Source organism: Thamnophis sirtalis, unplaced genomic scaffold, assembly GCF_051295495.1.
Source record: "Thamnophis sirtalis isolate CommonGarterSnake01/CBP01778 unplaced genomic scaffold, rThaSir2_p1.2 scaffold_12, whole genome shotgun sequence".
In the NCBI taxonomy this organism is placed as follows: domain Eukaryota; kingdom Metazoa; phylum Chordata; class Lepidosauria; order Squamata; family Natricidae; genus Thamnophis; species Thamnophis sirtalis.
Window position 1 is genome coordinate 25581511 of NW_028261392.1, and position 25752 is coordinate 25607262.

General features: G+C 34.4%; 1 protein-coding gene across 6 annotated transcripts in view; it reads left to right on the forward strand.

The window, feature by feature from the left end:
* DOCK9 (dedicator of cytokinesis 9) overlaps window positions 1–24163 on the forward strand; it is a 123563-nt gene extending 99400 nt beyond the window's left edge. For 4 of the 6 annotated variants that reach the window (XM_087726168.1, XM_087726172.1, XM_087726169.1 and 1 more), the window contains exons 39-54: window positions 319–434; window positions 4827–4964; window positions 5745–5927; window positions 7088–7201; window positions 8131–8346; window positions 8670–8727; window positions 10854–10960; window positions 12184–12306; window positions 12801–12914; window positions 13938–13973; window positions 14636–14782; window positions 15114–15324; window positions 18726–18916; window positions 19408–19508; window positions 19599–19737; window positions 22940–24163. In XM_087726168.1, the coding sequence (XP_087582294.1) occupies window positions 319–434; window positions 4827–4964; window positions 5745–5927; window positions 7088–7201; window positions 8131–8346; window positions 8670–8727; window positions 10854–10960; window positions 12184–12306; window positions 12801–12914; window positions 13938–13973; window positions 14636–14782; window positions 15114–15324; window positions 18726–18916; window positions 19408–19508; window positions 19599–19737; window positions 22940–23062 (2117 nt within the window). In that variant the 3' untranslated portion in view covers window positions 23063–24163. The remainder of the gene's footprint in view (window positions 1–318; window positions 435–4826; window positions 4965–5744; window positions 5928–7087; window positions 7202–8130; window positions 8347–8669; window positions 8728–10853; window positions 10961–12183; window positions 12307–12800; window positions 12915–13937; window positions 13974–14635; window positions 14783–15113; window positions 15325–18725; window positions 18917–19407; window positions 19509–19598; window positions 19738–22939) is intronic. The other 2 variants (XM_087726171.1, XM_087726173.1) reach the window with 1 other exon arrangement.
* The last annotated feature ends 1589 nt before the right edge of the window (window positions 24164–25752 follow it).

Sequence of the window (25752 nt, forward strand, 5' to 3'; positions counted from 1 at the left end):
CTACAGGACTGAGTGTTTCTCATAATTTTTGAGAACATTTTCTGATAGATACAAAACACAAAGTAGAAAGTAAACTAGAAATATTAATAGGGATCGTTACTGTTTATGGAACTATAAATACATTGTTCCCTTGTAGTATTAAATTTCTCTGTAAAATAAGGAAATCAAGGTAAATGGATGTTACATGCATTATATTACATGCCTTTTCTTGTTAATGTTACTATCTATTGCTCCAGTTCTATTATTCTGTAACATAAATGCCACTTGATTAATGGAAATAAAATTGATCCAGATAAAAGCTACTTCAAATTCATGCAGGTTATGGCCATTCAGAAGCAGATGTTCTTCACCAATCCTTACTTGAAGCCAATATTGCCACTGAAGTGGGTCTTACGATTCTGAATACTTTATCTTTGTTCACAGTGGCATTTAAGGTATGTTTTAGATATACAGTTGTGTACTAATATTGATAAAAATAGTGTCTTAGTACTATTTTACAGATAGAAATATTCCTGCTCCAGAACTTTCTTTTACAATTGTGTTTAGTATTCCTTGTTGGTATTCCTGAAGGTTGGGTTTCTGTATTATACTGTGTAATATTGTTTTATTGTTTTATATATATATATATATATATATATATATATATATATATATATATGTGTGTGTGTGTGTGTGTGTGTGTGTGTGTGTGTGTGTGTGTGTGTGTGTGTGTGTGTGTGTGTATGTATGTGTATATATATATACTCCCCAAAATACAAAACCAATATACCACTTCAACCCTCCATACACCCTTTCTTTCTCCCCCCTCCAACTTTCTTTTCTCCCCTCCAACATTACCCTCTCCTACTTCCCCTCCCCCTCTATCACTCCTTTCTCCCAATACACTCCCTCCCTTCCATCTCACCCTCCTTCCGATCCTCTCTCCCACCCTCTCTACCCCTCCCTCTTCTTTCCCTCTGCTCCTCCCTTCGGTGTATTTCTACTATCTATCGATATATTCAGCTTCTTATTTTTACACTAAAATTAAAAAAAGCAACAGTATACAAGTGCAATCATGTTACTTCAAAATCTGACACATACTATATTTCCCCCCTCCCCCCTATGACCCCCCCTCCCTTCCCCCCTCCCGACTTCCCAGAGCCCGTACACGGTATTGCTTCCCATCAAGCACAGTCTAAGATGTATTAAAACCAAGAAAATTTAAAAAATAATAATAATAAAGAAAAAAAAGGGAGAAGAAAAAAGAAAGAGAAGAAAAAAAGTCAGTAAAATATCTGCGTTGAACTCAGCTTCTTACCATTACACAAACTTTAAGCAGTTTACATTGTTCCTAATCTTAATTGTTTGATTACCTGCAGGATTTCCCCAGAAGTTATTTGTTGATTCAACTTTTGCCTGTACTCTTCTCTAGCTAGGGGCCTTATCTCTTTATCTAAGTATCTGTCTATTTCTAAACCCTTAATTTTGTCCCCTTTGTGCCTCCTTCCTCTATAACACAATTTGGATACATTTCAAATTTTTCTTTTGGTATCCTCTTCCAACTCTTTTCGTTTTTGCCCTTGTTTATGTCTATATATATATATATTTATATTCATCAGTACTCCTCTCATATATGCTTTACTTACATCTCCTGCAAATTCCCTGAATATACCCTTATTCATATTCAGAACAAAGTATTCAGATAGCAATTTTTTACAATCATTAATATACTTTTCATATCAAAATAAACTCCCATTCGACCTCCAAGACCTTCTTGCCTGCACTACCCTTCCCAATTCCGTCCAGACTGGGTTATGATCCAAGAGAACCCTCGCCGCAATCTTTGTCTTCTTCACCCTAGAAGATAAATCATTAGTGATTTGTATAAAATTCAAAGTTGTCCATCAAGTCTTTTTCCCTTCTAGAATTAGGTCTAATGTGATATATCTTCCAAAGGGATCTGCTTCAGTTCACTCAGCCTTAATGTCTTTTCTTAAGTATACAACTATACCATTTTTCTTTTGCGTAGCAGAGGTCACAAAATATTGACCAAGTTCGAGGTTGAGCAGATATTTTGGATCAGTTAATTTAATATGAATTTCTTGCAGACAAGTTATATCGTTCTTGAACTGTTTGAGATAGTAAAATATTTTATTTCTCCTCTGTAAAGAGTTCAGACATAACTCCTTGATCAATGGCCGATGATTATTGAGGTTGTTGCAATCTGCCTTGTTTTCCCATTCGTCTGGTAGTCGTACAGCTAGGTCCTTGTTCTCTGGTCCCTTGCCCTTCCAGAAGGAGGAAATGGTGCTTTCTGTTTGGTAGTTGTGTGATTGGCTGTTTATCTTGTCCTTCTCGTAGTCTTTCTCCAGATCCAGATGATTCAGGGTGTTCCACCTTCAGGGTCTTGTGATAAAAATCTCGGTCTTCCCATACAGAGTTGAGACGATATTTTTGCTTATCAAATGTAATTATAATACCAAATGGCACATCCCATCTATACTGTATCTGACGGTTTCTGAGTTCTTCCACTAGAAAAGCATAATCTCTCCGGGCTCTTAGCATTTGGGGTGGTATTTCTTTCAAGACAATCAAGTCCTGTCCGCCAATTTGTAGCCTGGTATTATAAGACTCTTGTAGTATCACGTTTCTAGACTCTCTTGTAGTAAAATATATAATTACATCTCGAGGAAGTTGTCTCTGTTTTCCCCCCAAGAGTTAATGCGATAAATTTTTTCGATCTGCCAGTCAAAGTTGATCCCCGGTCTTCCCACCAGACGATTAAAGGCCTCTGAGAAAATCTGCTTCAAGTTCTCCTGTTCGTTTTCACGCAGCCCCCTGACTCTTAATGCAAGCTCCATCTGTTTGTAGTGTATCATAACAATTTGTTTTTCTGCGTTTTCAACTTTTTGTTGCACCACTTCAATTTTGGATGTCAAGTTAGTGTTGGCTTCATCAAGAACCTCTAGCTTATCTTCCATTCCAGCAACATATTCTGTCAATACAGTTACAAGTCCCACCATATCGTCCTTTGTTTTGGCAATCCTAGTATCAAGCTTATCATATAAGTCTGCATTAAGTTTCTTTATCTCCTCTCTAAATTCTCTAAAAGTCTCAAAAAAAAATTCTTTCGTTAGCAAATCTCCAGTAGGGGGCGTAGAGGGTGAAGGCTGCAACTTTGTGCCAAGTGCGTGAGGTGTATTCCTAAAAGGACGTCTCCCCGACTTTGATTTTGATGCCATTATTTCTTTTCTTCAAACAATTATTCAACAATTATTCAAACTCTGCTGGCCCGTTGTGTAACTTGCGAGAGAAGGAAGTATTAAGTCCCCCCTTTATTTGTTCTTAGAAGTTTTTCAAAAGGTTTCAGAAAAGAGCATTGTAACAAAGCAAGTTTCAAAAGATTAGCATTGTAATGAAACAGTTCATATTCATCTCTGTTTAGAATGTCTCTATATTAACAAGGAGGCTTTTACAGCTTTTAAAAGTTGATAAGAAAAAAAAAATCTTGGTAGCTCTTCAGAGAAACAAAACTAATTAGTCAGAGAATGCTATCTGGCTGTTCCTTTGATCTTTCTCTCTGTCGGACAGTTAAGAATGTGGCATCCGCCATTTTAGGAGCTTATTTTTTTAGAAACCCGATGCACAAAGAAAGCTCTTTTTTTTTAAAAAAAAGGGAGGACAGATAAGGTTCTCGGGTACGGACTCTGTTTGTATTAATCTCAAATAGATATATCAAAAATTGTCCTAAGCGGGGGTTCCTTACTTTGCGCCGTACTGGTTACGGCAGAAGTTCCTGGCTCGGAGGTGTGATTCAGCCTTCGGTAGGCCCCCCTTCCGTTCGCAGCAAAAAAAAAAAAGCTGCAAACTTCAAAGAAAAGCTCTTGCCAGCTGGATCTCTCTCTCATCTTCTTTGCCTGAAGAATGAGTTTATCTACCAGGTATTTAGGCAGATAACGCAGCCAGGAACCCGGGGGCAGCTCGTTAAGCTACCGCCATCAGCAAGGTCCCACCCCGGAAGCATTATACTGTGTAATATTTTAAAGGCTGTTTTATTCCCCCACCTCACAAATCTGTTAAAAGTCACACTATCCATTAACGGAAGTCTTAGCAATTAATATGTTAATCAACACTGTTGCTGTTTATTAATAGAATTATCATTAGTAATTGCTTTGAAAAAAGTTTCCTATGCGCACTGGCACATAGTAAGTCAAATTGCTATTCGGATAGACAAATCAAAACTAATATTGGATACACAAAAGCTGAGGTACAGGTAGTCCTTGACTTACAACAATTTGTTTAACAACCATTTGAAGAAATGACAGCGGTGAAAAAAAGTTACTTACAACCCGCAATCCTTGCATTTATAACCACTGCAGCATCCCTACGGTCCCATCTGGGTGCTTTGCAATGGTCTCAGCATCCTAAAATCATGGGATTGCCATTTGACTCTTGCCCATGGGTTTTCCAATAAGCAAGGTCAATAAGAGAAGCCCACTTAACAACTATAGCAAAAAGGTTGCAAAATTGGGCATGATTCATTTAACAACTGCACTGTTTTGCAAAAGAGAGTTCTGCTCCCAATTTTGGCTGTAAGTCAAGGACTATGTTCACTTCTAGTCAAAATCTAGTCAAAAATAAACTTTTTGAAAATGTTGCTTGATAATATATCAGCATATTGCTAATATCAGGATATTGCAGATTTGGCTTATGGTAGTAATTAAGAATTTCTGAATTGTTTTGTATGCACATCTTTGTGAAGATAATTAATTAGCAGATCTATATACAGATGCCTTAATGTAAATAATTCTTTTCCCCTTCAAAATACATATTTTCTTAATTTTAAGAATCAGTTGCTGAAGGACGATGGCCATAATCCTCTGATGAAAAAAGTATTTGATGTATACATTTGCTTTCTACAAAAAAATCAGTCTGAAACAGCTTTAAAAAATGTTTTCAATGCTTTAAGGACATTAATTTTTAAGGTAATTTTAATTTTATTTCCTTGATAGTGTATATTATATTGGTGTATGGTTTCACTTTTTATTTATTTCTTTTAGAAATCAGTTAAATGCTTTCCCCCATATCATAGATCTACATGTTAAATAAAAAGATACCTCTGTTTTAAATGCCAAGGTCTTTTAGATAGCAGAATAACTTGATCCAGATTGTTGGGGGTAGTGTGCAATTAATGCTTCTACATTATAAATCACCCAGAGATTGCTGCAAAATGCTATAGGATGATAGGTAAAGGTTCCCCTCGCACATATGTGCTAGCCGTTCCTGACTCTAGGGGACAGTGCTCATCTCTGTTTCAAAGCCGAAGAGCCAGAGCTGTCTGAAGAAGTCTCCGTGGTCATTTGGCCGGCATGACTCAATGCCAAAGGCACATGGAACACTGTTACCTTCCCACCAAAGTGGTTCCTATTTTTCTACTTGCGTTTTTACATGCTTTCGAACTGCTAGGTTGGCAAAAGCTGGGACAAGTAATGGAAGCTCATTCCATTAACAGCAGTGGGGATTTGAACTGCCGACCTTTCTGATCAACAAGCTCAGCGTCTTAGCCACTGAGCCTAAATGATAATTGCTATTGCTAATTGATTTGTCTTCTATTTAATGTCCCACATTATTTTTATTTTGCTCAACATTAGTAAAGATGGAAGTGCATTCAGAAATATAAAAAATGTTATTTGGATTAAGATTTTATTTCATCCTAGTTTTATTAAATTGGTCTTAACAGAACAAATGGTTTTTCTGTTCTACAGTTCCCTTCTACATTTTATGAAGGGCGGGCTGATATGTGTTCTTCACTATGCTGTGAAATTTTGAAGTGCTGCAATTCCAAACTAAGTTCAATTCGAACTGAAGCTTCACAGCTCCTTTACTTCTTAATGAAGAATAATTTTGATTATACTAAAAAGAGATCATTTGTAAGGACACATTTACAGGTGAGTGTACTTTGTTGTTTAACTTGTTTCATAAAGAAAAAAAAATCAATGAGACTTTATCTTTAAATTTCTGAAGATTTTAAACTGAGGGTTTATCTTTGCTAAAATACATACAACAAATGGAGGTAATGCATAGGTTATGACCATGCATATATATATAAAATATATGCATATATTATAGAGCATGCTCTATACCTGACTCCGTTGTTACATCCTCTAACCTTCACAGCTTCAACCTTAAACTGTCTACAGTGGACCTCACCTCATTCCTAAGAGGTCTGTAAAGAGGGCATGCATAAGCGCACCAGCGTGGCTACTGTCTCCATTTATTTGTATCCATTTCTTTCATTCATGTCCATATTTATATTTATACCTGCTATCTTGTACATGTTTAGCAAACTAAAAAATACAAATACATGAAAATAGATACAGATGTTACTCTGTTGTCATTTACAACAAACATTGAAGGATAATCTTTATTAATCAAGCATTAAGTTTTATATATACATCATTCTTTGTAAACATTTGAGAGAATTTTGATACTTAGTTTGCTAACTGACATTCAGTTTGCAGAATAGTTTTTATATGGTATAGCATAGGCTACCTTACTTGACATTTTAGTGATCACACAATTTCTTTTGCAAGACTGCATAGATTTTTTGGGAGAAGGGAAGGGAGGCCTTGCATTATGATATTTCATTGCAGGGAACCCAAGTTTGATATTTGGCACACAGAGTTTATGGTCAGATTCATTCAGGAGGCCAGTATCTTACTTAGCTTTACTTCATGTATATTTTTAATTTCTTATATATCGTTGGAAAGTCGATTTATTTTATCCATTTGTAATTCTGTCTTAAAATTGTAACAATGTAATTTCAGTAAGTAAGATTTGATACGTCTTGATAATGTGGCAATGACATTTGCAAAAATAAATGTTAAGTGGCGCGGAAAACAATAAATGCCCTAGTTTCTTTTATGAATATTGCTTTGAAAGCAATTACTGTTGGCTGAAATTGCTTTAAAAGCAGCATTTATATGGAAAATTATGATTGCTAATTTAAATTATACTGTATGCTTTCAAGTTGAAATAAGATAATTTACAAATCATTGTATTTTGGATAGTGATACGTAACCCAAATTGTGATTTTGCATCTTAATAGGTTATCATTTCCGTGAGTCAGCTGATTGCAGATGTTGCTGGAATTGGAGGAACCAGATTTCAGCAGTCTCTTTCCATTATTAATAACTGTGCAAACAGTGATAAATATATTAAGGTTTGTAAAATGTGAAATGTAGAATTTGTCAATTGACATTACTCGAGTAGTACCTTGTAATGTGAAGGAACTTGCAAACTACCATTGGAAGTTTATTCCCCTTTATCCAGGTAGTTAGATAAGGTAAGCTTCTTGTATTTGAGGGGAAGGAACACAATAAGACTTCTAGAAATGTAAGATTTGTTTTTGTCAAATACTATATGTCAGTCTGAACTATAGTAGTATAGTCAGTTTTACTGCATCCTGTGGTTTCCAAAACTATTTTGCATATGGAAATTCAGTCCTACTGAGAGAAAATTACTATATTGACAAAGTTAATCTTTGACATTTGTAGCCTTAAATAAAAAAGAAAATTCAAAAATAAATTTGTTCTTGTCGGGGTTCCATTTCACCATCCTTTTTACCTTTTAGTCTCATTCCTTGAAGTCTGATATTGAGTGTGGGCTGTTGGCTGAAATCTTCAGTGCTGCAAATGCCTGATTCTCTTTAACTCTTACAAAAGTTTGTGAACTAATTTATAACTTAACAACCCAACATAATAGTAAATGAATATACAACTCTGATTATTTACTGCAGGAGTCTCTATAGACTGTGAAATCCACGTTAGCTAAGAAGTCAAAGAGAAGCTTTACGTGAAGTTCTTTAAATGTATTTAGAATATCTGCATGATTTGAATTTCTAATACTGCAAAGTTCTGAATCATGCAAAGTGTTGTTTTCTTCAGAGTACCACTTAACACATGGAAGTTGAAGAGAGTATGGAGTGAAATTAGCATTTGCACCCAACTTCCCATTGCTTTTCATCTATTTGCATTCAGGCAAATGCCTAAAGATGACTATTATCTGTATTGGATGTATGAATTGCAGTTTACACATCTTTTGTGGCCCTTGTTTGTGCTGACATTATTTATCATGTTATTTCAATTATAGCACACTACCTTTCCTTCTGATGTAAAAGATCTGACCAAACGCATCCGTACGGTCCTAATGGCAACTGCACAAATGAAGGAACATGAGAATGATCCAGAAATGCTAGTGGACCTTCAGTATAGTCTGGCAAAGTCTTACGCTAGTACACCTGAGCTGAGGAAAACATGGTTGGATAGCATGGCAAAAATTCATGTTAAAAATGGAGATTTTTCAGAGGTAAGCAAGAAGAAAGTACCTTAATGTGCTCTCATAGTACTGTTTGATAATTCTTTTAAAAGTTGAAGTAATTAGATCTTTTTTTTTAACAGCAAGGAAGTTAAAAATGTGAGAAACTTCATTTCAGTTTAAGGAGAAAGTTGCATTATCTATATACATGCCTTTGAAGAACAACCAGCTCTTATCGGTGGAAATATTGGGTTTTTTTCCTGAAATAACTTCCTGTACAAATAAATAGCTTAGCGTTATTTGCTTCTTCCTTTACTTGAATCTTACAATTTTGAATTCATCATAATTGTCCTTTCTTTCTATTCATAATCTAGGCAGCAATGTGCTATGTTCATGTAGCAGCTTTGGTGGCTGAATACCTTCTACGGAAAGGTATGCATCATTGTCATTTTGGGGCAGGAAAATGTTTTAAAATATATTAAAATAATACAGCATGTTAGTTTATTATATGTCACCCTTTTCAAAAAAAACTTGGACAATAGGTCATTTGCAAAATCATTTTGGCTTCACAGAATCCATAGGCAATTACTTGCCTTCATAATTAAGCACATAGTTGATAACATAGACTAATGAATAAATTAATATGTATGACTAATAAATATGTATGGCTACATAGAAAAAAAAACAGTTCTTTATTTTCTACAAAGCACACTTTTTAAATTCAGGAATTATTTCAGATGCCCTTTGAAATATAGCAGTAGACAATATTAGAAATATGGCAATATTATTTTCCTATTTAGAACAAGGGTAGAAAACATTGATCTCAAGTCATCACAGCTAAATCACAGCTATACAGCATCCTAAAGAATCTGCTGAGGATTAGTGATTTTGAGACACTGCCATGTTGCCAAATGCAAAAACCTAGGTTGTGTATGTCCTTAATAACCTATATATTAAAATAAGAAAATATGGGTCAACATAGATTAGACAGCAGTTGTGGTAAACACATGGAGAAGTGTAGTTCATAAAAGTGAGCAAGAGAGAAAAAGGCTGTTTTTTATTTACCAAAATTTAGTGCATCTCTTTACTTAACTATAAAATTTACAGGAAAATAACTACCATATTTTTGGAGTATAACACGCACCAGAGTATAAAACACGTGAAGATTTTGAAGAGGCAAATTAAAAAAAAGTTTTTGCACTCTGCAGATCTCCCCAAAACAGCTCATTTTTCACGAAAATGGACTCATTTTTTGTCAAAAAAGGGCATGCATAGCCTTTAGGAGGCTTATAGAGTGCTCCTGGGGGCTGGGGAGGACAAAATTAAGCAAAAAACAGCTCATTTTTCACTCATTTCTGCCCTCCCCAGCCCCCAGGAGCACTCTATAAGCCTCCTAAAGGCTATGTACGGCCATTTTGGTGAAGGGAGCGGGGTTTCGGGAGGCAAAAAAAATGCTGTATTCAGTGTATAAGATGCACCCAGATTTTCAGCCTCTTTTTTGAGGGAAAAAGGTGCGTCTTATACTACGAAAAATTCTGTAAAACTGAGGTATTACTGTCAAAACTTTTTTTTAACATGATGCAGTCATAATGCTCAAAGCCCCTCCATAATATGTCATGAGACAATTCACACAATTCTGGCTATGACAGTAACATCATAATATCTGTATTTCTGGCTGGAATGAACCTTATTACTACCCACCTACCACCAGTGGTGGGTTTCAGCAAATTCGTACCTATTCAGGAGAACCGGTTGTTAACTTTCTAAGCAGTTCGGAGAACCAGTTGTTGGAAGAAATCTCATTTTGTTTTTTTCCATTTTGCAGGGCTAATGCTGTAAGAAAGGGAGGAAGGAAACATTCAAATGTTTTTTCTAGCCTAATCTTTATTGCCCTGCTTACAGAAACTGCCTCTCCGGTTAACCCTTATTACATTGTAGCAGCTAAGGGCCATTATCCTGAGTGACGTTAAGTTCACCATGCCCACAGTCACATGACCAAGCCATTCCTACCCAACTGGTCATTAGGGCAGAGAACTAGTTGTTAAATTATTTGAATCCCATCACTGCCTACCAACCACCTCCCGAATTGCCTATCATATAAAAGGACTTTCCATCATTCAGTCTTAGTCTTGAAAGACCATGTAGTGTTACTTAACTAGTAGGTGTCCTTGTAGAATCGACTTGAGACTCAGATACCTTAGAAGGTCATTTCTGATAGGTTGGCCCTTTGCCAAAATTTCCTTCTTGCTGTTTTTGTTACCAGGAAATAATTCCATGCTTCTGTTTTGTAGTCTTCTTCAACAACAGCAGTCAATTGAACTGCTCATTTTTTTGGAAGAAAATGTTACAAACAGTTTTAATACTCCAAATATCTGATACATACTGCTTTCTAAATATATCCTGACACAATTATACAAAACTCACAACTGAACTATTTACCAGTAGCTATCAGACTGTTTTTATTCATTTGTGGGATTTACATTCTCTCTCTCTCTGTCTCACTAATTGTTTTAGATTCATTTGTTCATTTTTCTTCATGTTTTTTCCTATATGTTTAGGAATGTTTAGACAAGGTTGTAGCAGCTTCAGAGTAATCACTCCAAATATAGATGAAGAGGCCTCAATGATGGAAGATGTGGGGATGCAAGGTGTTCACTTTAATGAAGTAAGCAAACTTAGTTTATAGATACTTTACAAGTCATTATCATTTTGATTTTCTTGACTTCTGAAATATCTGTTTTATTGACTAGCCCAAATAGGTGTCAAATAACATTACATTTTTTAAAAATCATTTATTTATTACAGTTCCTAAGCTGTACATTTATTGCTAAAAACAATCATGGCAGGAAACTTTTTCTTTTTTTTTAGAAAAATGCTTTAAAAATTAAAAGGAGAGTCAGTCAGTGGAATCCTTTAAAACTCACATTTTTACAAACTATAAAAGAAGCTTAAAATCCTTCACTACCAAATATAAGAAATAATATATGATATTCCACAGTTAAGAGAATGAAACCACAAAGGAACCAAGCTAAGACGTAAAAAAATTTCTATCATGTCAATTTAATTAGCTGATTTGATAAAACTAATGCAACCTGTAGGAAATACGAAAAATTTAACATTTCCACATTAATACTGCATATAGCTTCACCCATGGTTTGATATATTGTACTCAAGAACTTCTGAAATAGTTTGTATGAATTGAGAAATAGTTTGTATGAATTGAGGAAACATGCTGCCTAAATGAAAATAATGTTATTAATTGCCATCAATTATTCTAGAAAAAATATCTGGATTTATTATTTTTAGATTACTGCATTTTGCTGCATAAGGAATAATTGCTTAGCTGATAATTATTGCTGAGCCGATTTTTAACTCATGCGCTTTATCTTATGATAATTACATGAACTCTAGACCCTATTAAAGATGTGTGTGTATATATATATGTGTGTGTTCTAGGAATACTGATATCAAGTTGATCATAAAGCAATACAAAAATGCACTGTTATCAATGCTATCAGTTAATATGTATTATACTGTAACTATGATTATGCCATTTTGTTTCTATGAGAATGGAGGTAAATAGAAAATTCTTTTGATTGACATTAAAATAAAAGTAGTAAATGTTGTGTTCTGCATTATATTGATCAATCAAAGATCAAACTGAGAAAAATAGAAATACATTTTGAATGTTAATTGGCATCCCTATTTGCTTTTCAATATTGGAACAAAATTTTATTAGAATATTTGCTGTATATTGCTAGTGCTTAAATATAGATAGATGCATCAATAGTGTAAAAATTGTGTCTATATATTTTTTTCTTCATAAAATTGATACAGATTAATTTCTATTAGTAATGACAATTTGCATGTCATTCTTTCTGTAACTAGGAAATATTGATGGAATTATTGGAACAATGTGCAGATGGTCTTTGGAAGGCTGAACGATATGAACTGATTTCTGATATATATAAACTTATAATTCCTGTTTATGAAAAACGAAGAGATTTTGAGGTATTAGTTTAAATCTATAAATACTTCAAAGACTTATAACAGGCCATTTAACAACTGTTCTAAACAACCAGTGATCCCCTCCCAAATACATACCAACCTGTTTCAAAGTTATGTCAGATGCAGTGCTCCCACAGTGATTCACGCTTATGACAGATCATGGGGATGCTGCTGTGCAATGAGTTGGCTTCATAGTTGAGTACATAGTTTATCATAGAGTCAAAGCTCATATTAAAAAGACTTTAATTAAAGACAGTTAATTTTTTCAGTTGTTATATAGTCCTGCCTAATTTAATGAAATGTAATGGATTTTTCAACAAATGTCACCTCTAGTAATTTAAAAAGTTATTTTAACATGAAACCCATTTTTGTTCTATTTTAAGAAAACCTAGCTTTGAATTTTTAAAACTTAACTAGATAATACATTCTATTCTGTTTCTAATAACCCAAATGTATTCATGTCTTTATTTACAAAAAAATTTCCCATCTATTTTTAGAAGTTAGCTCATCTGTATGACACATTGCACCGGGCATATAGCAAAGTTACCGAAGTTATGCACACAGGAAAGAGATTGCTGGGAACGTATTTCAGAGTTGCCTTTTTTGGACAGGTGAGCACTATCTCCTGTAGCCTTTGTTCATTGCCAACTAAACACCTGAAAGAATGCAACATACAGGAAGCCCTTACTTAGCAACCACAATTGGGACTGGCAATTACGTTACTAAATGATGCAGTCACTAAATGAAATATCATATGATTGTAATGGACATATGTCATTTCTCATTCAGTCATTAAACAGCTCGCCCTGGTTGTTAAGTGAGACAACATGAGAGGGACTTGGGATTTTACTGGCAACTTCACCAATAGACTCTACTTATTGGTTGTGAAGTACACAAGTGGCAATCACATGACGACGATATGTTCTTGACGGTTATAAATTCCTGCTGATTGCAAAGTGCCCAAATGTTCATCATGCCACTGCAGGGCTGCTGCAATGATCAAGAACATAACAACTGGTTGCAAAGTTACTTTTTCGGCAACCATTGTAACTTCAAATGGTCACTAAACAGGGCAGTGGTTAAGCAAGATCTACCTGTATTCTAACAGCATGCTTTTAAAATCTGTTATATCTATTTCTGTTTGCATGTACTTTCAATTAATATTTATAGAACTAACAATTGTATTCTGAAAAGGACAATCTCTTCATCAGTAAACTTTATGCTTTTTTCTTTTTTCTTTATGATTACTTTCTTAAGGCAGCGGTAAGTTTTTTAATCATATCAATATAAATTATTAAGCACATTATTTTGTGTTTTGATATGGTTTTTTTCTGATCTTTGTTTCAATTTTTGTGAAAATATATAATTTCACTTGGAAAAGATGTCTTTGTAATTAGGCATACTCACTATTTTAACATTATCTATCTATCTATCTATCTATCTATCTATCTATCTATCTATCTATCTATCTATCTATCTATCATCTATCTCCTTTGCAACCAAATAAAGTAAATTGTGTATATATGTGTATGTGCACTTATTGGAGAAAAATGTGTGTTGGTGATAGAAATTAAATTATGATAGGACTGAAACATATAACACTCCATTTATTCTATTGTCTCTTATGACTATAGCAATACCAGTTTACAGACAGTGAAACAGATGTGGAGGTAATTACAAATATTGCTTTTTAAAGCAAGCAGTGCAGTAAACATCACTGCATACAAGCTTCATCTGGTGTGGATATTGTTGTCAATTTAGTCTGCATTTTAAACATGCTATGTTGTATTCCCTGCACCATTTCATTTTCAGATTCGGATATTTATTTCTATAATTTATAAAACAATAGATCTGCTTTTTAGATGAAAAGACCTGTTTCACCTTCCATGGAACCTATTCAAAATAAATTAACCAGAGCGTATGTGAACAATGATGATCTATAGCATTTCCTAAAAATAAAATAGAATTCAGCTAAATTAACCCTTGATTTAAAATTAACTTGGGTTGTACTGCATGACATGATGAAATGTTATAGGGTGTTTTGTTAAACTTAAAAATCACACAAATTCTTTAAGCATGGGCTAGTGTTTTGGCATGTGAAACAGGCATACAACAATATATTGGAAAAAACGTATGTTCCTGAAAACATTAACCTTAACATCACATATAATTACAACATTCACTATATAGCTGTGTGTATTCATTTTAATGCAACCCCACTGCTTTATTCTTCAATATTTTTTCTCCTTCATCCTTGACATTAAAGACTGACATTGCATTAAATATTGATATAATCAGAATTTAACCATTCTGTGTTATTTTTTTTCTAAAGGGATTCTTTGAAGACGAGGATGGAAAAGAATATATTTACAAAGAACCTAAGCTCACATCTCTTTCAGAAATTTCCCAGAGGCTACAAAAGCTCTATTCAGATAAATTTGGATCTGAAAATGTCAGGATGATCCAGGATTCTGACAAAGTAGGACCACATATTATTTTATAATAATTGAAGAAGCTGTAACAAAATCTAAATATAGTAAACCTAAACAAATAAATTGAATCATCTCTTCTGTTGCCATTGTTTAAATGGAATAAAATAATACTTTACAGATCTTCATTTGGTTTAATAATTGTAATAAAGCTAGTCTGAGCTTAATAATACTTACTGAACACATCAATGTTTTTATGTCAATTTTTCAACAAAATAGTGTTTTTAGTTCTCATGAAAGTATTATATCAATCCTTAAATTAACAAATAGTTAATTTATGTATTCATAACTTTGCATTGTGTTATCTACAATTTTTTGAAGGTAAATCCTAAGGATTTGGATTCAAAATATGCCTATATTCAAGTTACACATGTAGTTCCATATTTTGAAGAAAAGGAATTGCAGGAAAGAAAAACAGAGTTTGAAAAAAATCACAACATCCGCCGATTTATGTTCGAGATGCCTTTTACTCATCTGGGTAAAAGACGAGGTATGGTTGAAGAACAGTGCAAGCGACGCATCATTCTTACAGGTAGGGCAGAGAAAAGGCAACTCTTGTTTCTCCTGCCACCCACCTACCCACTGAACGTATTATCTTCCCCTCAAATATTAGAGCAATTTGTGTCTTATTAAAGGTTTGATGTGATTATGTTTTACCAACTTTCACAATTCCATTTGGCAGGAAATTGGTGTAGGTTTTTTTTCCCTGCCAAGGATAAGTAGGATTGAATCAATCATATTAACTCTATTCAGGCACTTTTATGAACATATGAGTGCTAGAAACTAATACAGGATATGCTGTAAACATTTTTCTACCTTTATGCTGACCTTGACCTGTTTAGTTGGGAGTCCTAAAGGAAACAAGTCAACATTCTTATAAATATGAATATAGTTAATCACGCCATGCACATCCAGAAACATATGACTAGTTTTTCTTTTTCTTTCTTTTTCTTTCTTTAATTACTTGCATAGGGATTATTCTTTATACTATCTATGTTGTTTATATTTTTTTATCATGGATTGCACCAGTGAGGCTAAAACCAATTTCATTGTATACATGATGTACAAAGACAATAAAGACTATACTATACTAGTTCTTCAAGTACATGTTTTATTAGGGTCTTAGAGAGGCAGTGCAAACAGAATGTAAGGACTGAGCTAATAAGATGTTTTATTTAATAGAAACTATAATTAATACCAATCCCCCTAGGCAAAAGCCACTAAACAATATTAGAGATAATATATGCTTTAAGATATCATTTTACAATTGCGAAAGTAAGTATCATTTTATGAAAATAATATTTTATCATCCCAATACATTCACTAAAAGTTATGCTGACATTGGTTTTAACTTGGCTGTTCTGGCAGGCCTGGGGCTGTTGACCTCACTGTTGAGGTCCAGCCCCGACTAGAATGAATGTATGAGGGTGTTTGTTGTTTTTAAATTGTTTTCTTCTATCGTTATGTGTTTTTTCTTATATTTTTTGTAAGCCGCACAGAGTCCTTCGGGATTGGGCGGCATATAAATATATTAAATAAATAAATAAATAAATAAATAAATAAGCTCTGTAGTGAGAGCATTGTGTGATAAACACAAATTATTTGTATAATATTCTAAGCAAAGACAATGTTATTATTTTGAATTTTATAGTTCAGATTTTCTCTCTCTGGAGCAGGCTACCTACGTGTCTTAAGGTGGCCTGATTCTTTAAATCAGATGTTAAAGCATCATTTGCAACAATTCTAGTGGAAAAGACTGTTTTCTGTCTTTTCACATTTTTAACCCATTTTGATTTATGGTAATATGTGAGACATTCACATTATGTGCATGTTCGAATCTCGTCTTTTATTCATGTCCTGTCCTTTTAAACAAATGCAGCCCTAAAAACAGCTGATTTTGCTACAGAACTACGTTTTTATTGCCTCTCAATTGTCATAATGGTTACTAATATGTCAAGGCCAGATTATATGCTGACTCACAACTACCCTTGCACCATGATTATTGATTGCTTAAGTAAGATTGGATAGCTGTTAGGGATGTTTCTTTCCCACCAAGCAACCAAAACATCCTAGTTCCTTAGATGACAATTGTTCTCAGTTTTTACTATACTTGAACCAGCTAATCAGTCTAAATCAATTAATGTAAAAAAAACACAATTCAAGAGAATAAAAATGAAAAATAAGTGAAAAGAAAATCAGTAAAATCAAGAAAATATATTCACCAGGAAAAAGTACCATGAAGTACAAACAGAAGGACAAAATAATAAATAAAAAAATACATTTTAGCAGCAGTAATATCAAACAGTCTTTTAAAAAAGGATATGTGTTGATAGAAAAAAGATAAAAACCAGAGCAATCTAACCTTTAAAAAAAAGTAGGACTATAATATTCCCATGCTAATCCTTTAAACTCAGTGTTCTATAACTGTCTGGTTTGGTTCTGCAACCCAACAAGACAGACACAGACTTCAGAGGATAATTAGAACTGCAGAAAAAGCAGTTACTGCCAACCTGCCTTCCATTGAGGACCTGTATACTGCCCAAGTCAAAAAGAAAGCCATGAAAATATTTACAGACCCCTCGCATCCTGGACATACGGTAAATTGTTTAAACTCCTACTCTCAAAACGATGGTATAGAGCACTGCACACCAAGACAACTAGACACAAGAACAGTTCCCTCCCCCCCAAACGCCATCATTCTGCTAAACAAATAATTCCCTGGCCACTGCAAACTATTCACTAAGGCTGCATTACTATTACTATTACTTTTAGCCTTCTCATCGTTCCTATCACCCATCTCCTCCCCCTTATGATTGCATGACTGTAACTTTGTTGCTTATATCGTTATGATTTATATTTATATTGTTTCCTGATTGCTTATTTGTACCCTATGACAATCATTAAGTGTTGTACCTTATGATTCTTGACGAATGTATATTGTCTTTTTATGTACACTGAGAGCATATGCACCAAAGACAAATTTCTTGTGTTTCCAATCACACTTGGCCAATAAAGAATTCTATTCCATTCCATTCTATTCTCTACAATAGATTCATCTTACAATATGCAGACTAACATGGGAGGAGACTTTATTACTTTGGTCACTGCTATTGTGACCTTAAAGGATATAATTACACCAGGGGTGGGTTTCTCGCCCCGTTCCAACCGGTTTGGTTGGAACGGGGCCGGCAGCGTCCTCGTGCACGCGCGCGGTGCACGCATGCGTACTAGCATCTGCGCAACGCTCCAGCTGCTCTTGGACGATTGCGCAGGCGCTGTATGCATCCTGCGCATGCATGGAAGCGCAGAACTCGTCAAAACCGGGTAAGGACCGCGGGCGGGCGCACCCTTCGCCGTTCCCGGAAGTTACTTACTTCCGGGTTCAGCGACCAACCGGTTCGCAGGGACCGCCGCGAACCGGTTGAAACCCACCCCTGAATTACACCATCAAATAATCTGGTACCCAATATACAGCTGAAACATTATAGGGGATTACATGCTCAAGGACATTTACATGGGCATCTGTATGATGACATGATATTTATAAGATGATTTTGACATCACCATGGCTTTTTAAACGCTTCTACCTGGAATTTCATCATTTTGCAACTGCGATCTGAAATCTAGCAGCAGTACCATTCATGGGAAAAATGCTAAATAAGGAGTGCATTTTTTAAAAAAGCATTATATCATTTATTGATACTTATTTGCTATTCAGAGATAGCTATGGTAAGGATTGTCTGCAGATGTGACACAAAAAGGAGCACTAATTTCCAAATGGGTGGTTTTTTAGAATATGCATTTTAGGTAAAATTTACTTGGTCCCAATATAAAAAGAATTGCATTATCAGTTTTTAAAAAAAGGTTTTTTTAATTTTCAAAATTTTGTGATTGAAATTAACCACATACATATTAATTATTTTATGTCTCTAGTTATCAATTGTTTTCCATATGTAAAAAAGCGGATTCCCATAATGTATCAACAATACAAAGATTTAAATCCAATTGAGGTAGCCATTGATGAAATGAATAAAAAAAATGCAGAACTCCGGCAACTTTGTTCATCGACTGAGGTTGATATGATCAAACTTCAATTAAAGCTGCAGGGTAGTGTTAGCGTCCAGGTAAGTGCCATACATTTTTCATTTGGTATGTTGCTTTTATTTTTTTTAACCACTAAGCCATTTCCCTTCCTTTATTATTCAACATCTGCTATTCATTATATTAAAATAATAACTTAAATAATCAAAATCTAATCTAAAAAAGAGGAATGGATTTGATGTGGTCTACATTTGAGTCACACAGTGTCTTATACCACGACATCATTTTTGTAAGTAGCCCTATTCAGATGGTACATCTCATCCTATTCTAAATCACACAAGAGCTGTATTAGACACTGAGCAGATTCCCTGCTATGGATTGGCCCCTTCTACTACTTGTGTGCGTGTGATTGGTAATGGACAAGCAGAGTTTCAGTCTAGTTAGGAAAATGCTTCCAACTGTCGGTGACATTATTTCCCCACATGTTATAACATGTATTGTAGGAGATTCAGGACATTCAATGTTATTACAGGAGAAAAACAACTATATTAACAAACAGCCATTTTTCTTTTAGGTTAATGCTGGTCCATTAGCATATGCCAGAGCTTTCTTGGATGATACAAGCACCAAAAGATATCCAGACAATAAAGTCAAATCACTGAAGGAAATTTTCAGGTAAACATTCTGAAGATATATTTTTTTCTTGGACATAAGATACTTGAATGCTTTTAACTTCATTTTATTTTACTTCCATTTTCATTTCAGGCAGTTTATTGAAGCTTGTGGGCAGGCTCTAGAAGTAAATGAACGGCTTATAAAAGAAGACCAGATAGAATATCAAGAAGAAATGAAAGCTAACTATAGAGAGATGGCAAAAGAACTCTCTGAAATTATGCATGAGCAAGTATGTACTGAGCTTCATTCAAGATGCTCTAGATTATCCTATGGTTAAGAAGCATTATCTCCATGCCAGTTATCTCACCCAGCATTTGCCTATCTTGATTTTTGTTTGCTTGGCTGTATGTGTGTATCTAGCGCAGACAAAAACATAAATTATATATATATACATACATATATAAAGAAGATATTTGAACAAGAGAGGTTGTGCCTTATTTTACTTCTTTCCTTAAAACTGACATAAAAATAAGTTTGGCAACTTTCTTTTTCTCTCTCTTTTCCCAATTCTGTCCTGCTACGAAATAAGCAATAGGCTCTAAGATGAGCTATGGTATCATTTGCAGCATAATTACTCAGTAACAGTAGATTGCCATTAGTCACATTTCTGTTTATCAGCTGCTTAGTAAAATTAATATTTTCTGCCAATACTATGTTTATACAACATGTAAGCACATGTTCAGCAATAGCATATTGTATATGTTTGCTATTTCTTGACATGTTTAAATTAAACACACAACATAATTTTTAAAAACATCATTTTCCTACAATAGGCATATCTCTCTGCATGGATCAAATTGCCAATCAATCATGTTCAGGCCACCATTTTCTTCCCCAAGTCAATATAGATTTTTTTTTCTGATTAGGAGATATTTGGACATGTCAACAACTCCTTTTATTACTTTGTAATCTGATTCTACCACTTTATAGAGGACCATTTTCAAATAGAGTTGGTGAAAATGTGTTATTCTTCTAAATGCTGCAGACACTTCCATATTAATCCCCCCCCCTACACTGGAACTGCACTATATTAACAAATATTAAGTATTTGTCTTGTACTGTAAAGCAACAGTTAATTATAAGTATATTATGTGTGGAAGCAGTATAAGATGGGAGAGATTTACGTATGTCTGAAAAATCTGCATATATTTTGTTTATGAATGTGTGAATGGGATTCAGACAATCAGGTCAGAGTATCATATGCTACAAGGAGGGTAACACCTGCCATTATTGTTATGCAACCCCTGTGTGCTTTTCCAAAACCAATTTAGATCCTGCTATAATTGGAGCCACTCTTAATATAACCGATCCCAGGGCATGATACAGACTCTGTGGGTGGTGGCTGGCTTGAGTGCCAATAGTTTATGAACATCCCTCAAGATTTCAGGAGAGAGTAGAACAACACATTTCTCATGAGATTTTGCAAACTGGAAGTTCAACTCTCTCTATGTGGTGCTCCTTAGAGGCTTTCAATTATGAAATAATAATCTTGTATTTTTTTTATAAAAAAAGGAACCAAACTCTATTGATCTCTTTTTGAAATATCTTACATTTTTATCTTATTGTTTTAAAGGGGGTACTCCTTTTTTGCAAAGTTTAAATACCTATTTTGCTTTCCTAAGTACATATTAAAGAAATGAAACAGATTTTCTTTGAGAAAAGTGTTATCATATTCCATAGAAACCTTAATGGGCATCTCTCTTTCTTCCTTTTCTTTTTCCCTATGCTGCTTTGAAAATGTGATCAGCTGGGATGGTAATATCTTTTAGTTTCTAGTTTTCTCTTTGTATTTTAGTCAAATTTTATTTGACTTTAATTTACTAACACCAAGCAAATTGTATTACCCTTGTTTATATTGCATATTAGAGTTGTTTCTAATAAATGAAGTAGTTTCTCATTCTCTAGCCCTAGTTTACCATACAGGTAGGGTAGGCAGTTTTCCCCAAGCTAATAACTTCAAGATACTGTGCTCTGCAACTCTTGACATTCCTAGCCAGCAGAATCTAGGACAACTCTGCATGGCAGCTTGGCATGGTCAGCTCACCGCCAAATCGCCCCTGCTAATTCACTGCCACCAAGTCACTGCAAGACCACTCCACATGGCCAATTTGGTGAGGCAACTCTTCATAAGTGATCAGAGGAAGAGCTGGGCAAGCAAGTGGGCGTACGAGGGCTTCCCATTTTCACACCCCATCACCACCACCCAAGCTAAGGACTGAAGAGACATGGGGCAGTGGCAGTAGGTGGTATGCAAATGGGACAATCCTGGCTGCTGCCACCTCCCCATAACCCACCGCCATCCCTGGTTTCTTCAGTCCAAAGCTCTGCAGCAGTGGGTATGGTGGCCAGGGAGGTGAAGATGGGAAGCCACCGCTGCTCTGCACTCTGTCCACCTGTTCGCTCACACAGCTCTTCTTTTGGCTGCCTGCAGCAAATTGTTCCTGCGGTGAGTTGGCCAGGTGGAGTTGTCCTGTGGTGACTTGGTGGTAGTGGGTTGGCAGAGCCAACTTCGTAATGATGAGCTGGTAGTGGCAAGCTGTCCATGGTGAGCTGTCCCATTCCATAACCAGCATAATTACTGGTGATTGTGACTAGGAATAGTAAGAATTACAGTCAGAGCTATCTGCAACATACTTGATTAGTTCAATTAGTTCAAGTATTTTCAGAATACATTCTGAAAAACTTCACTTTGTGTGCTGACTCCTCTTCCCCACTAACTTTTACTTTCACTTTTGCTTAATCATATCTTGCCATACTTGTGCAGATCTGAATAGTTAATATTAACTGTGATTGATATCAGTAAGCCAGCTTCCAAAAACCTGTATGACATTGAATTTTTTTCAATTATTCAAAAAAAAAAATAGCTGGCTTAGATGTGAGAAATAAAATATCTACCTCCAACCTTATTTGACTAATTTCTGTCTTTACAAATTGTCCTGAACTAGTAAATCCAGTTTTCATGTTTTGTTATTGTGGAATTGAAAAATTATCAGTCAGATAAGATTAATGTACTTTATTTTTTTAAAAAGTTGTTTACTTGGGGAAAATAGCAAATATGCTCAATATAGAAGTGTGCTTTATTTAATATACCTTCATTCTACATAATCCATTGTTGTCTTTCATTTCTGTGACTAGCAATGAAAGACTTATATTGATCGATAACTGTTTTGCCACTAGAGAAGTCAGCCAACCCTCATTGCAAGAATATATATGGGAGATATATAGTCCCTTTAAATAATTAGCGTGGTGTCACCAGGTAAATCATTTTGTCTCTTTCTAAAATTCATAGAAGGTTGATATGCTGTTCTCATTTTAAAAATTACACTTATGCAGGGATATTCATAATTGGCTGACACCCTAATCTTTACAAAGATGATTAATCTTTACAATGTTCTCAGCCTGTGTGTAAGACACCTTTTTTCTTTTTTAAGATTACTGCTGTGGAAGAAAAGGCCAATGTAATGTCCAACTCACTACACATTTTCAATGCCATTAGTGGGACAGCAACAAGCACAACACTTCATGGAATGCCCAGCTCTTCTTCAATTGCATAACTGTCTTATATATGAAAGTACCTTGACTTTGGAACAAGAGGGTTTGGGGATGGCTTGCTAACTCAGGATGAAGTCAAAATTTGTGAAAGAACTATGCAGTTTCTAGTTATAGTATCAATCAGGTATAAGGAAATAAGACATCGAAAATGCACATATTTTTATATTATGCTTGCAATATTGTATGTTCTGAGAAGTATTTAGGAAAACTGATCACATAAGGATTTCATGAAGTGAATGGCACAATGTAGGCAGTTTTGGAACGTGTGTAGACACAAACTTATGAGAGTGTTGCTGAAGTTATGCACATATGAACTGATTAAAGTATTAACCACTATGAACTAAATAAGCACTAAACAAAGGTGTTAATGTAAGTAGAAGTAGCTTTTTTTTAATGTCAACTAACAGTTGTGCTCTATTTTATAACTTACTGGCATTTTGAAGAGCTTATAAGCTTAAAATGATTCAAGTATTTGCTTCCAATCAATGGTGACTACATATTATCTTAAACAATAAATGTAAAAGTTTGTTAATACAGCTTATAAAGTCTATATAAACGTACTGCATTTTAAATATTTTTAATATTCATACTCACTTTCATCCTTTTACAATTGTTGGATTCATGTTCATTCCAAGTAAATGCTCTATTTTCTTTTACATTTTATTTGTATATATAAAGTGCAATATGAAGTTGTATACACTTTCTGTAACATTATGTACTGTTTTAAAAAAAAAACTAATTTTGCCAAAGTAATGGAATATAAAAGTGGTGATAACTACTGTGGAAATGGTGATAATTTAAGGCTTTTGCTGTGTTGCTTGAAGACATGAGTAATTTTATACCTGAGAAAGATAAAGGTTTTAATTTTATTTAACTGGAATCACTGTCCTGCTGTAATTAAACATTATGTATAACATCTATATTTTTAAAAAAGTTTAATTTATGTGCAATTTATTTGGATCTTTTTATTTTGCAAAACGTATCACTAAAATCAAGTATTACATTATTTTAATAAATGATATTTTCATATTCTTTTTTGACATAAATATTTGGTTTAGGTTTTGTGCTATTCTTAAGATTTGCAATAAATGATACTACTCATATGTGTAATTTGGAAATTCTGATTTATTATATAGAGATGTTAATAGAAATTATTACCATAGCTAGATTTCTTGACGTTTAAGATAGTTGTTTAGTTAAGTTCCTTCATATATGCCTTAGAAACTTAATGAATACCTACTATTCCATTTTAGAATAGTTTTAATTTCTGCAACAGAATAGCTTTAATTTGTGCAAACAGTACACTGAATTCAATGTTGGCTATCATTATACGGCTTATATTTTTAATTAATGAAGAGCCGAGATCCAGCTGAATTACAGAATACTAAAGGAACTTACTGAATATCTAGTTGAACTTTATACATTTTGATCCTGGACAATGAATGAAATTCAAACACAATCTTCAAAAATAGGGAAAATGAAGATTCATAGAACTAGACTGCTCAATCTGATACGGATCTAAGAAATTTCCAAAGCAGATAATAAGATACTGACCAATATGTATTTTCAAAATAATATAATTCTCAGAAAATACTAGAAGAAATTTCATCAATTTCTTACTCATTTGTGTGAATTTACTTTCAGAAAATATTTGAAAAAGTACCCTACAATGTTTTGACTAGCAAGCTGGTTAAATGATAGTATGACAAATGAGAATTTATTTATTATTTAGTTTATGGCAAATACATGGACTTACAGTAGCTCAAATGCCAATGTCCAGTCCACCCAGCCATTCAAGGACAAGGTGGTCTATACCGAAAAATATCAGATGCTGGTCTGATGTAAGCTCTCAGTGGACATTCGGGCAAAATGTGATGGATATTTTGTTGAGGAGCACCACAGTCACACTGAGGAGTAGAGATAGAGCCCACTTAAACAATCCTGGCAGACACCATATTGGGTGCGGAGCCTGTTCAGGAGAATTAATTATCTGATTAGGAATCATCAGAACTTTGCTTATATACAACATAAGCAGGAAATTAAGTTTCTTTTTTAAGATGTATTTAAAAAATAAGTAAAGCTCAGACAGCTTCAATCTTAAAGTATCTACCGTGGATCTCACCCCATTCCTAAGAGGTCCGTGAAGAGGGAGTGCATAAGCGCACCAGTATGCCTACCATCCTTATCCTACTGCCCCCATTTATTTGTACTCACTTCCTTTGTTCATGTCCATGTTTATACTTATACCTGTTATCTTGTACATGTTTTGACAAACTAAATAAAATAAAATATCATGGGCTACATCAGAAACAGCTAGATCAGGAAATAAGACAGCTAGCATAAATAGTTAATTAAATATGTGAATAAATGAAGTGACTGCTGTATTTTTCCTAACAGTCATCAACTAACTATTAGAGTCCCAAGTGCTGAAACTGACTTTTCTTCTTACCTCCTTGCAGTCTTGCGTCTTATGGGCTAAAATCTAACTTAGGTCACAGTTTCACATGGCTAGATTTCAAGGTAAATGATAAAATGGAGATAATTCCTGCTGCCGAATGATACTGTTGATCATTCCAAATGCTTTTGTGAGGAAAGATATTTGTAACCACAACAAGGGAGTTGAAGTAGAATTTTTTATCTTACAAATATATGTAGGTAGGAATGTTAACATGGCATTCTCTGTGGTTTGTAA